General features: G+C 41.4%; 1 protein-coding gene across 2 annotated transcripts in view; it reads left to right on the forward strand.

Annotated features, from left to right (window-relative positions):
* The window catches only part of LOC125225640 (zinc transporter 2-like), a 62,088-nt gene that overhangs the window by 37,248 nt on the left and 11,167 nt on the right, over positions 1-13,673 (forward strand). For both annotated transcript variants that reach the window (XM_048129449.1, XM_048129450.1), the window contains exons 2-3: positions 2,766-2,941; positions 12,836-12,946. In XM_048129449.1, coding sequence (XP_047985406.1) covers positions 2,766-2,941; positions 12,836-12,946 — 287 coding nt within the window. The remainder of the gene's footprint in view (positions 1-2,765; positions 2,942-12,835; positions 12,947-13,673) is intronic.

Here is a 13,673-nt window from a genome sequence, read left to right on the forward strand (position 1 = left end):
CACCCCGTCGTTTTTGCGTCGGGGGTTAAAAAGGTCCCTTTATATCTTGCGCGACTTCAGGCACAGGCAGTTTAGCAAAACTTGCGTTCTCGCGCGCGGCCCACGCGGGTCCATATCCATAATGCATACTGCATACATCAAACCGATCAAACGCGACTTTAAGTATGGACTCGCGGGCGAGACTGCAGTTGTGCTAGACCGTCAGGTATAGCAGTGTGCGCAAGACTTCCCATTTAATAATGAAGCTGATATGAATAAACGAAATCATACGAGAAGAAGAGTCAATCTCAGTTTTTATTGGATAGCAACTAGCAAGATCTCTTTAGTATGGGTATCAAAAATATTTGGTTGGTCTTATATCAAAGAGGTTGCGAACTTGCGACTTTGTTAAAAATTATGTTAGTTAGTAAATTATGTAACCTGTCTCAAGAAGGCCTAACTCCTAAGCCAAATGTTATTTTGATATTTGACGTCTACTTAACCCTTGCACCGGCGGGGGCTACCAAAATAGTTCCCAACTTGGCTTGGCCTGAGTCTATCATTAAAGCCTGACCAAATATACAACTACGCGCCATGTTGCGGAATTTCATTAGAACTATTTCCTTCATACTAAACTGAACTGTCACCCCGTACATCATAATAACAGCGCCCTCCTGACAATAGTCATATATTTCTGGTCAGTCTTTACATTAGTGACAGTGCTATTTGAAAACCGCATTGTGGCGTGGGTGCGCGCGCACCGATGTAAACACAGCAATCGGAGGCAATCAAACGTTTACGCGTCTGCCATCATGCAGTTAGTGTAATGGCCACGTGCGGTTAATGGCGGACAATTTGTATAGACTTTTCCAAATTACTTGAAAAATTTATAACTTTAATGTCTTCTTGTATCGACATACCAGTTGGCATCGATTTTGACAGCCCCGCCGATGCAAATCTTATTTCAAACGTAAAAGTCAATCATGACCCATACATTGTAGAAACCCCTACATGCATACATACATACATAATTATAATCACGCCTGTATCCCTTAAAGGGGTAGGCAGAGCACATGAACTACTGTTTCAGTGCCACTATTGGCAAAAAGGGGTTGAAAGAAATCCGAATTGTGGCATTGCCGTGACAGGTTGCCAGCCTCTCGCCAATGCCAGTCGACTTCTACGACACCCACGGAAAGAAAGGGTGCCCCGTGTGGTGACGGGTAATGAATTTCACCACTCCCCTTTCTTTCTACCCCTACAACACGGGTATATAACGTCATCATGGCATCATGGTACCACTTTTTTAATACGATAATATTAATATGTGACTGATTCAGCCTAGCAAAAGCTGGTCGCCAAACATTCATTTAATTTTCCTAAATTATTAAGTTGTTGGAAAGTAAATATATGGTAGTGTAGGTGTACAGGATGACTGATAAGGTTATTTAGATCCTGATTAAAACCTTCCGTATTTTTTCTTTGTCTCCGCCATGACCAATGGTATCTACTGCTGCCGGTGATGTCTTACTTAACTGCCTAATTAGTTTGCGGTTCCGGATTCGGATCTGATCCTGATCACGTGATGAGTACGAATGTTGGTTAATGAGGTTTTGATGTTTTTCTGTTTATTTATCGATTACATAATATGATAAATCTGTGGTTTATCGATGTTACACTCGTTCTCAAATTTTCCGTATTAAAATACCCATAAATAATAGAACATGTCAACACTTTCAGTTTCCTTGTTACGTCATTTACGCTACGCGTGAACCTAGACACAGTGACCTCTAGAGGCCTTGGATTCCGTTGCGTGAGGCGCCGACTTAGTCGCTGGCTGGATAGAAAATGTAGGTCTACGAAAGTTCAAATGTGACGTTTGTACATAAGCACAACACACCAAATTATCGCTTAGCGTCTCAATTGGTTCAGTCCATCCTCATGTCGAGATACACTGTGGTACCTTTAGTTTGAGAATGCCACATATTTTTGACGAACTTTACGAGAACGTCATGCATCTATTATCGGTGACTTTGGTTGCGTAAATGTCGGATTACCTAAGAATTATCGATGTCAGAATTTAGGTTTTTAGTGCGTCTGAATATTTAATGTACCTATTGTTTCTTTTAACGTTTAAAAGCTAAATGAGCACTGATAAATTGAGTGGGTTATAAAAATATCTGGAAGTATAAGTACCTAAGTAAACACTTTATTGTATACAATAAAGAATACAATATATATAAAATAAAAAGTTTCAGTATAAAGGCGAACTTATCTCTTCCAGATTTAGGGTCGGTTTTACCAAATCGTCCGTCACCGTCACCGCTTTCGTAATTTTCTTTTAAGGGAAACTACACTGAGAGAAAATACAACCAGTTTTCATGTTCGTTCAACAAGTTTTTTGGTTAAAATAGCGCCTACGTGCTCTTTGGTTCAAACAACAAGCTACTTGTCATTTGAATCGGCAATATATGTATTTGAATCAACAAGTCGATTTTATAAAAACAACCTGACACATATTGTTTTAAACATACATTTGGCTGATTCAAACGGATAAACCGCAACAAGTCGAACTTGTTAAATTCACAATGCAAATGTCTCTCAGTGTACATCTCAACTCATACCTTTCTACTGCGTGACATTGATCACTTTAGATCCGTGGGTGGGATCCGCGACTCGCGAGCCAAAAATGCCTTAGCTTTCTAGTAAGCCAAAAATTAACACTTACTACTAACGGAAAAACAGTCACATGAAAATAATTAACAATACAATTTCCATCTTTCCAGGTTCAAAGATGGCAAGGCGTCATACGGCACAGGCACAGGTACAGGCACAGACAGTCCAGCGAAAGGGCGACGGGTGATATTCTGCGTACACGGGAACCCTTCAACAGGCTGCTGTGCAGTTATTGAAACTGATGATGCAGGGGAACAACGCAATGGGAGCCTCGTGGAAGTTGAACGTAAGTAGCTGGATCGAGGCTTGAATGGCACTTTTCTGAACTCGGAATCTGGACATGTTTTACAGCACGGAATCGCAATTCCTTTCGATTAGTAGCCGATACCTGGAAGCTAATACGACTCCAAGTTCCATTAGCTACTGATTATGAATCAATCATAAGACCTAAGTGTGTACCCTATTGTATGAGTCTCTAAAACTACCCTCCTATTAACATGTATAGCTTGTCTGTTAGTGTTAATTTTAAGGAATTTATAAATAAAGAAGAAATAAATGTTGGGCAGCGTCCCCACTTAGGCGTCGCGTGTCTCGCGGCGCGCAACGGACGTCTCCGCCACGCCGTCTGTAATTCAAAAAACGTCTCCTCAGTACATTTTGTATAGGAAGGACGTAAGACGCGCCCCCAGGCGGCGCGGCACGGCGTGGCGGAGACGTCCGTTGCGCGCCGCAAGACATGCGTCTTATGAGTGTGGATGGTCCCTTGGTCAGACGTCAATCAATTTTCTGAACTGAGGAGTGGGTCAAAGATGGCAAATCGTTATACAGCTACATACAGACAGCCCAGCGAGAGATACCTAGGCAGTATGTATACCTAGGCAACTGAAAAAATCCATACTAATATTATAAATGGGAAAGTGTCGTGTGTGTCTGCTTGTTTGTCCGTCCTTCACGGCAACACGGAGCGATAAATTGACGTAATATTTTAAGTGGAGATAGTTGAAGGGATGCAGAGTGACATAGGCTAAATTTTGTCTCTATCTAACCTCGTGAAAGTATAGAAAGTTTCCGAAGTTTTCTTATGTGAAAATTTCAGAAATTTGGAAACTTTCCGTCGGCACATCAGTAATCTAACCCCCCCCCCCCCCACTTCCCTAAAATAAAGATGGGAAATTTGTATGAAGCATTCCACAATTTTCGAATTTAACGCGAGCGAAGTCGCGAGCAAAAGCTAGTACAGTTTATAATAGTAATATTATAGCAATTGGCCACATTCAATTCAACAGTAAAGTACCTAACCTAAATAGTTTACTGCGACAGACGTCTTCTTTGTGGCAGCACTGGCTGCAGCGATAGATAGGTTTTTCTAGATAAATACACAGTGGTCAGATCCATGCCCAACTGCTTACGAAAATATTTATCTTAGGTACCGGCCACATCAGAGCGTCGCGTGTCTCGGGGCGCGCAACGGACGTCCGCGCCACGCCACCTGAGTGTAATTCAAAAAGCGTCTCCTCAGTACATTTTGTATAGGAAGGACGTAAGGCGCGCCGCCAAGCGCCTGGGGCGCGTCTTACGTCCTTCCTATACAAAATGTACTGAGGAGACGTTTTTTGAATTAAACTCAGGTGGCGTGGCGCGGACGTCCGTTGCGCGCCCCGAGACACGCGACGCTCTGATGTGGCCGGTCACTTAGGTACTTGATACCCCTAAGTACAGACAACCAATTGGAACCTAGGCCACTCTACAACCATGTCAAAATAACAAGCAGTAAGAGATTTCATAGAATCTGATTTATAACGTCACTATGACATAGTTCTACAGTGGCCTAGGGTTCCAATTGGTTGACTGTAGGTACAAGTGTACACATAAATTCTTTAGGTTGCGACCCTGCAGAACCAAAGAAGAATTTTATCATCATCATCACTGTTTTCAGAAATTACTTTGACAAACACCTATCTGTCCAATTCAATTCATTTTATTTAAATGTCAACCATAACATACTCTACACAAGGCCGTAATTAGAATAAACGAACCCTTTTGCACAGTTAAAATTTAATGTTGTCAAACAGTGCAGTTCACACACTACAGGTCTCGTTGTTCGCACGGTGGTCAAATTTCGCACGCTGGTCAAATTTCGCACAAATATTATGTGTTGAATGCAAACAATAATTATAATGTTAATTATTATGAGTTACAAGTCAGGTATGCAGGTAGGTACCTGTATACCTTGGAACTGTTGCCTTGGGGGTAAAATGTACATTGAAATAACTGAGACTCAAAGGGCAATAGGTAAATGAAGGTTTGAATCGTTATCATCCGATGAATGTTAAATTAGGGTTTTTATAGTAGATGTCTACGTGCGTCACATTTAAGAATCCGATTTGTATGTTACCTGACGTACCGTGTTATCACGACATACCAATATAGTACATACTAGAGATGGGCCGAATATTCGGTAAATATTCGGTATTCGGCATATTCGGCAAGTTTTTCAATGTTCGTATTCGGCCGAATAATTCGGTTGCATTGCCGAATATTAATCGAATAAACAAAGTAAATAACTAATGAAGATCTTACGTATTCCATTGGATAATACTTAAGCTCCTATTTTAGTAGTTTTTTAAGGAACTGCTAAAAAGAGACAAACCTATGCGTAAAAATATAAATACAATTGTTTTGTAAAAAAGTTAAAAAAAACCGTAGGTAGTTTAAGAGCTGAGAAGAGTTCAGAGTTGTTTGAACTGTTTTAGTTATCCACTAAATAATAAAAACATAGTTGTAGTATCATGTGTAACCATTATCAATCATTTAATGGTTTTGATCTTAACATCCACTTTAAAAATATGGCGTAACGTTCGGTTCGGTAAGAGCTGAACCGAATGTTCGGCCGAATATTCGTATTCGGCAAAGTCCATATTCGGCCCATCTCTAGTACATACCACTATCACAGATAAGAAAATATAGGAAGGAAGGAGATCGGAAATGCCGGGAGATTTGTATTGAATACGCCTGTCGCAAGTTCTTAACAACAGACTTAAGCCTCCGCCACACATAAAGCGTTTTAATAGCGTATCGTTAGCGGTGCAGAATGCGCGCGCATTCCGCTCGCAATCCGCGTTCGTTAGTTCCCGCTGGCGTCCGCTGAGCGCAACGCCAGCTTTTGTCCGGCGCACCGCTACCATTGCGCTCCGCCTACACTCTCAAAACGCGCATGTGTGCGAGCTTTTAAAGATGACCGCTTCTATTGGGCTATTGCGCCAGCGTCATCTCATGACGCACGCACACGGTCACAACTGTATACTCAATGAGTTTATATGCTCTTAGATATATACCATATGCTTCCCAATATTTTCAAAAGTAAAAATAAGGTAAATCACATGTGTATTTTCGACTGGACATTCTTCTTTGATGCGTCTGGAAAGCTACAACATGATTGGTTGATGAGTTTGCATCACGCTCGCGATTGGTCGCATGGACTCACAGACCAACCCCTATAGACATCCATTACAAGACGACTCGCGGTCGCCAGCCTTCCTAGTATTTGCACTGATATAAGCGCGGGCGCTCGCTGTGCCCGATCAGTATCGACCACAGATGTCATATATACCATAGATCAAGCAAACGTATCTACTTAGCGTGTCAAATGAACTCAGTGAAATCCACTGAGTTGTCCGTCTTTACTCGCAGCTTGCAGCTTTCGGGCGTCAATTTTTGTAAGTTGAAGTCAACCAAAACATAAAAAATGCCTCGTTACGTGATATTCAATTGCAACAACACAAAAATTATGAACAATCAAGAGCCTGAGACATATTTAAAATTACAGGCAAGAATCAACTTCAGTACAAAATTTGACACGCTCGGCCCCTATACAAATATATGAATTTGTTTCTTCTATCTAAATTAAGTTCTGTGGTATCGACCAAGTAACAGACCCGAAAGCAGCGCGTGTTTTTCGCACTAAAAAATTGGAAAAGGGTATTTTGATGCCTTAAAGATGTCCACCTGTAGTGTGAAATGGTGTGGAAAGGTAACAAGAAGCTCAAATTTAATAAATTAATAGTTTAAAAAACACTATAAAACACGCTTTTATAAATGCACGTAAAAGCCAAAAATAAATTATGGATCGTTCAAGTTGTCTCTATTTGTGAACTGAAGTTTAAAAACTATGTGCTTTTAATTATAATATTTGATTGTAAAAGCGTGGGGCGCTGGAACAGGAAAGACTTTTTGTATAATTTGCTGATAAATCAAATTATGCTATGTTACGGGAAGGAGGTTACACAGATTGACGCGCTAACTGGAGTTGCAGCATGACTAGTAGGTTCTACATTAAACAGTCAAATCAATTAAAAGTCAGTGTTCAAAGTAGGTACCAGTTTGTCGAACTCAGACAAAATATGCGCTAGTAGCGAGGAGAGTCGACAATAACCAAAGTACAAAAGGGGAAAGTGTCTACAGTGACAGGATGCAGAGTTCTTGTTCGTGGACGAGATATCTTTGGTTCTCTTTGGTAACCCTTAGGCGGCATATGTAAACGTTATGTTCTTATGCAACTTCATTCGCCAGGAAGTTCGGATTAGTATTTATTTACAAGAAAGTCTTTCCTGTTCCAGCGCCCCACGCTTTTACAATCAAATATTATAATTAAAAGCACATAGTTTTTAAACTTCAGCTCACAAATAGAGACAACTTGAACGATCCATAATTTATTTTTGGCTTTTACGTGCATTTATAAAAGCGTGTTTTATAGTGTTTTTTAAACTATTAATTTATTTTATACTTTTTAGTCATTAATAATGAAATACTTTTAACATTTATACATAAATTTATTTCAAGTAGGCGGATTTTACATGCCATTTGTGGCTTAACGTGTACTTATTGCTAATTGCTACTTAATAATAACTAGCGGCTACCTTCTTATTACGGTATTATCATAAAAATGTTTATACCTAGTAAGTTATCCGTAAAAGATAGACAATATAGACATGTGCCATCGCGGACTTTTTGAAGACATTAGAGAGACATACTTTCGCCATACATTGTTTTGAAGCTCTCAGCTAGTGGGATTTTGTTTGACTCGATTAGAAAATATTGTCACATTTCAACTAATTCAAACAAAATTTAAGTATTTCTTTTTTTTGAACCCCCCTTTATTTGCTCTTAAGGGTCACAGGAAAACCATTACCAAACTTATTTTAAATACAACGTTGATCTTTCTTTTATGCGGGGGGCTTCGCCCCCCAAGCCCCCCTTTGTTTGCTCTTAAAGGTCACAAGAAAACGCTAACCCAACTTATTTTAAATACTACGTTAATCTTCCTTTTATGCGGGGGGCTTCGCCCCCCGAGCCCCCCTTTTCGTTACTCTTAAGGGTGACAAGAAAACCCTAACCCAACTTATTTTAAATACAACGTTTATCTTTCTTTTATGCGGAAGCCCCCGAGCACCCCTTTGTTTGCTCTTAAAGGTCACAAGAAAACGCTAACCCAACTTATTCTAAATACTACGTTGATCTTTCTTTCATGCGGGGGCTTCGCCCCCGAGGCCCCCCTTTTCTTTACTCTTAAGGATCACAAGAAAACCTTAACCCAACTTATTTTAAATACAACGTTGATCTATCTTTTATGCGGGGGGCTTCGCCCCGAGCCCCTTTGTTTGCTCTGAAAGGTCACAAGAAAACGCTAACCCAACTTATTTTAAATACTACGTTAATCTTTCTTTTATGCGGGGGCTTCGCCCCCGAGCCCCCTTTGTTTGCTCTGAAAGGTCACAAGAAAACGCTAACCCAACTTATTTTAAATACTACGTTAAACTTTCTTTTATGCGGGGGGCTTCGCCCCCCGAGCCCCCCTTTGTTTGCACTTAAAGGTCACAAGAAAACGCTAGCCCAACTGATCTTAAATACTACGTTGATCTTTCTTTCATGCGGGGGGCTACGCCCCCCGAGCCCCCCTTTGTTTGCTCTTAAAGGTCACAAGAAAACGCTAACCCAACTTATTCTAAATACTTCGTTGATCTTTCTTTCATTCGAGGGGCTTCGCCCCCGAGGCCCCTTTTCTTTACTCTTAAGGATCACAAGAAAACTTAACCCAACTTATTTTAAATACAACGTTGATCTTTCTTTTATGCGGGAGGCCTCGCCCCCGAGCCCCCTTTGTTTGCTCTGAAAGGTCACAAGAAAACGCTATCCCAACTTATTTTAAATACTACGTTAATCTTTATTTTATGCGGGGGCTTCGCCCCCGAGCCCCCCTTTGTTTGCTCTTAAAGGTCACAAGAAAACGCTAACCCAACTTATCTTAAATACTACGTTGATCTTTCTTTCATGCGGGGGCTTCGCCCCCGAGCCCCCTTTGTTTGCTCTGAAAGGTCACAAGAAAACGCTAACCCAACTTATTTTAAATACTACGTTAATCTTTCTTTTATGCGGGGGGCTTTGCCCCCCGAGCCCCCCTTTGTTTGCACTTAAAGGTCACAAGAAAACGCTAACCCAACTGATCTTAAATACTGCGTTGATCTTTCTTTTATGCGGGGGCTTCGCCCCCCGAGCCCCCCTTTGTTTGCTCTTAAAGGTCACAAGAAAACGCTGACCCAACTTATTCTAAATACTTCGTTGATCTTTCTTTCATTCGAGGGGCTTCGCCCCCCGAGGCCCCCTTTTCTTTACTCTTAAGGATCACAAGAAAACTTAACCCAACTTATTTTAAATACAACGTTGATCTTTCTTTTATGCGGGGGGCCTCGCCCCCCGAGCCCCCCTTTGTTTGCTCTGAAAGGTCACAAGAAAACGCTATCCCAACTTATTTTAAATACTATGTTAATCTTTATTTTATGCGGGGGCTTCGCCCCCCGAGCCCCCCTTTGTTTGCTCTTAAAGGTCACAAGAAAACACTAACCCAACTTATCTTAAAAACTACGTTGATCTTTCTTTCATGCGGGGGGCTTCGCCCCCCGAGCCCCCCTTTGTTTGCTCTGAAAGGTCACAAGAAAACGCTAACCCAACTTATTTTAAATACTACGTTAATCTTTCTTTTATGCGGGGGGCTTTGCCCCCCGAGCCCCCCTTTGTTTGCACTTAAAGGTCACAAGAAAACGCTAACCCAACTGATCTTAAATACTGCGTTGATCTTTCTTTTATGCGGGGGGCTTCGCCCCCCAAGCCCCCCTTTGTTTGCTCTTAAAGGTCACAAGAAAATGCTTACCCAACTTATTCTAAATACTTCGTTGATCTTTCTTTCATTCGAGGGGCTTCGCCCCCCGAGGCCCCTTTTCTTTACTCTTAAGGATCACAAGAAAACTTAACCCAACTTATTTTAAATACAACGTTGATCTTTCTTTTATGCGGGGGGCCTCGCCCCCCGAGCCCCCCTTTGTTTGCTCTGAAAGGTCACAAGAAAACGCTATCCCAACTTATTTTAAATACTACGTTAATCTTTATTTTATGCGGGGGCTTCGCCCCCCGAGCCCCCCTTTGTTTGCTCTTAAAGGTCACAAGAAAAAGCTAACCCAACTTATCTTAAATACTACGTTGATCTTTCTTTCATGCGATGGGCTTCGCCCCCCGAGCCCCCTTTGTTTGCTCTGAAAGGTCACAAGAAAACGCTATCCCAACTTATTTTAAATACTACGTTAATCTTTCTTTTATGCGGGGGGCTTCGACCCCCGAGCCCCCCTTTGTTTGCTCTTAAAGGTCACAAGAAAACGCTAACCCAACTTATCTTAAATACTACGTTGATCTTTCTTTCATGCGGGGGCTTCGCCCCCCGAGCCCCCCTTTGTTTGCTCTGAAAGGTCACAAGAAAACGCTATCCCAACTTATTTTAAATACTACGTTAATCTTTCTTTTATGCGGGGGGCTTCGCACCCCGAGCCCCCCTTTGTTTGCACTTAAAGGTCACAAGAAAACGCTAACCCAACTGATCTTAAATACTACGTTGATCTTTCTTTCATGCGCGGGGCTTCGCCCCCCGAGCCCCCCTTTGTTTGCTCTTAAAGGTCACAAGAAAACGCTAACCCAACTTATTCTAAATACTTCGTTGATCTTTCTTTCATTCGAGGGGCTTCGCCCCCCGAGCCTCCCTTTGTTTGCACTTAAAGGTCACAAGAAAACGTTAACCCAACTGATCTTAAATACTACGTTGATCTTTCTTTCATGCGGGGGGCTTCGCCCCCCGAAACCCCCTTTGTTTGCTCTTAAAGGTCACAAGAAAACGCTAACCCAACTTATTCTAAATACTTCGTTGATCTTTCTTTCATTCGAGGGGCTTCGCCCCCCGAGGCCCCCTTTTCTTTACTCTTAAGGATCACAAGAAAACTTAACCCAACTTATTTTAAATACAACGTTGATCTTTCTTTTATGCGGGGAGCCTCGCCCTCGAGCCCCCCTTTGTTTGCTCTTAAAGGTCACAAGAAAACGCTAACCCAACTTATCTTAAATACTACGTTGATCTTTCTTTCATGCGGTGGGCTTCGCCCCCGAGCCCCCTTTGTTTGCTCTGAAAGGTCACAAGAAAACGCTATCCCAACTTATTTTAAATACTAGGTTAATCTTTCTTTTATGCGGGGGGCTTCGCCCCCCGAGCCCCCCTTTGTTTGCTCTTAAAGGTCACAAGAAAACGCTAACCCAACTTATCTTAAATACTACGTTGATCTTTCTTTCCTGCGGGGGGCTTCGCCTCCCGAGCCCCCCTTTGTTCGCTCTGAAAGGTCACAAGAAAACGCAATCCCAACTTATTTTAAATACTACGTTAATCTTTCTTTTATGCGGGGGCTTCGCCCCCCGAGCCCCCCTTTGTTTGCTCTTAAAGATCACAAGAAAACGCTAACCCAACTTATCTTAAATACTACGTTGATCTTTCTTTCATGCGGGGGGCTTCGCCCCCCGAGCCCCCCTTTGTTTGCTCTGAAAGGTCACAAGAAAACGCTAACCCAACTTTTTTAAATACTACGTTGATCTTTCTTTCATGCTTCCCCCCTCGAGCCCCCCCTCCCCCCCTTTTTCTGTTCTTATCTTCCGGCACCATCATCAGGCCTTGAAACCTAATCGTAGTCATAGTTCATTACAAGACTTTTCTAAGAAGCCCAAAAACAGCTATGATACGATGTTCCATCATGTAGTTCCAGTTCATATCTTCCGGCTCCATCATCAGACCTTGAAACCTAATCGTAGTCAAAGTTCATTACAAGACTTTTCTAAGAAGCCCAAAAACAGCTATGATACAATGTTCCATCATGTAGTTCCAGTTCATATCTTCCGGCTCCATCATCAGACCTTGAAACCTAATCGTAGTCAAAGTTCATTACAAGACTTTTCTAAGAAGCCCAAAAACAGCTATGACACGATGTTCCATCATGTAGTTCCAGCTCATATCTTCCGGCTCCATCATCAGACCTTGAAACCTAATTGTAGTCAAAGTTCATTACAAGACTTTCCTAAGAAGCCCAAAAACAGCTATGATACGATGTTCCATCATGTAGTTCCAGTTCATATCTTCCGGCTCCATCATCAGACCTTGAAACCTAATCGACACAAGATCAGACCTTGAAACCTAATCGTAGTCAAAGTTCATTACAAGACTTTTCTAAGAAGCCCAAAAACAGCTATGACACGATGTTCCATCATGTAGTTCCAGTTCATATCTTCCGACTCCATCATCAGATCAGCTCAACAGTACCATATTATTGTATTGTCATCGGAACTAAGTACATATAGCTGCCAATTTTCATTACGCTACGATCCTTGGAAGATGGTTAAATTAGCCTCCGCAGATTCCATTACATAGTTAGTTACATACACGACGACCTAATAAAAGCGTGTTAAAAAAACAGACGGCATTACATTCCACAAATAAGTCATATTTATAATTTATTAAGAGCCGGCATAGGTCAACTTACATTGGCCACTTACGCGTCAGTAGAGGGACAGTCATACTTCTGTCCCTTTTCATCTGGCGCGACTGCCCGCCGTCCTTGAAACGGCCAATCACAGCGCGCTTAACACATTCCCCGCCCGCTCCTCGCACCCCAAACACTGGTGACTCGTATCGCGAACAAAATATACAAGATGGCTACTCTATAGGAGGTTGTCTGTGCATGGACTGCACACTTCGCTCGCAGTGCACAGCGGTGTTTCTTGCGCACTGAATTGAAACGATAAATGCATTTTTTTTTTATTTCAGGACGACTACACTGTCACAGAACGAGGAACGAAGAGATAGACAAACGAGCGAGAAGAAAACTCATCATAGCCAGTATATTATGCGTCATATTTATGTTAGGAGAAATTATTGGTAAGTGTAGTACAAAAGTCATGAAAAAAATCTTTAGAACGAAGTAATAATGAATACAAATCTTATGGTGAAACCTGAACAGAAGCACTGTTACTGAAATTAATAAATCCATACTAATATTATAAATAGGAAAGTATGTGTGTCTGTTTGTTTGTCAGTCTTTCACAGCAAAACGGTGAGACAATTGACGTGATTTTTTTTAAGTAGAGATAGTTGAAGGGATGGAAAATGACCTAGGCTACATTTTGTCTATTTCTAACGCGGGCGAAGCCGCGGGCAAGCCAGTGATAAAATAAAATTATTAAAAACAAATAAAAATAAAAATAATTATGTCGGGCGCAGTATAGTTTTTGCATCTCAAATGTAATGAAAAACTTCTGAATGGTCGACAAAATGATAACAATATCAACTATATCAAGTCAAATCCTACGTCTTCGTTCTTGTAACAAACTCTCATTCGCAATAATCCTCTTACAGTCAAGTGCAAAAATACGTATCGATTTTATCCGCTCAAAAATATGTACCGAGACCTTATTCCGCCGACATAAAGTGCTATGGGACATATTTTTGATAAGTTGTACGCATACGCACCCATATTTTTACACTTGACTGTACTATTCTCAACACACAATGTACTATTATTTATTACCAAATATTCAGCAGTAAAACTTGCACTTGTCTCACCAAAAGCGAGTAAGCGATGAACTATCGGCGATAGAAGCGAACA

This window comes from Leguminivora glycinivorella, chromosome 4 (genome assembly GCF_023078275.1).
Source record: "Leguminivora glycinivorella isolate SPB_JAAS2020 chromosome 4, LegGlyc_1.1, whole genome shotgun sequence".
In the NCBI taxonomy this organism is placed as follows: Eukaryota; Metazoa; Arthropoda; class Insecta; order Lepidoptera; family Tortricidae; genus Leguminivora; species Leguminivora glycinivorella.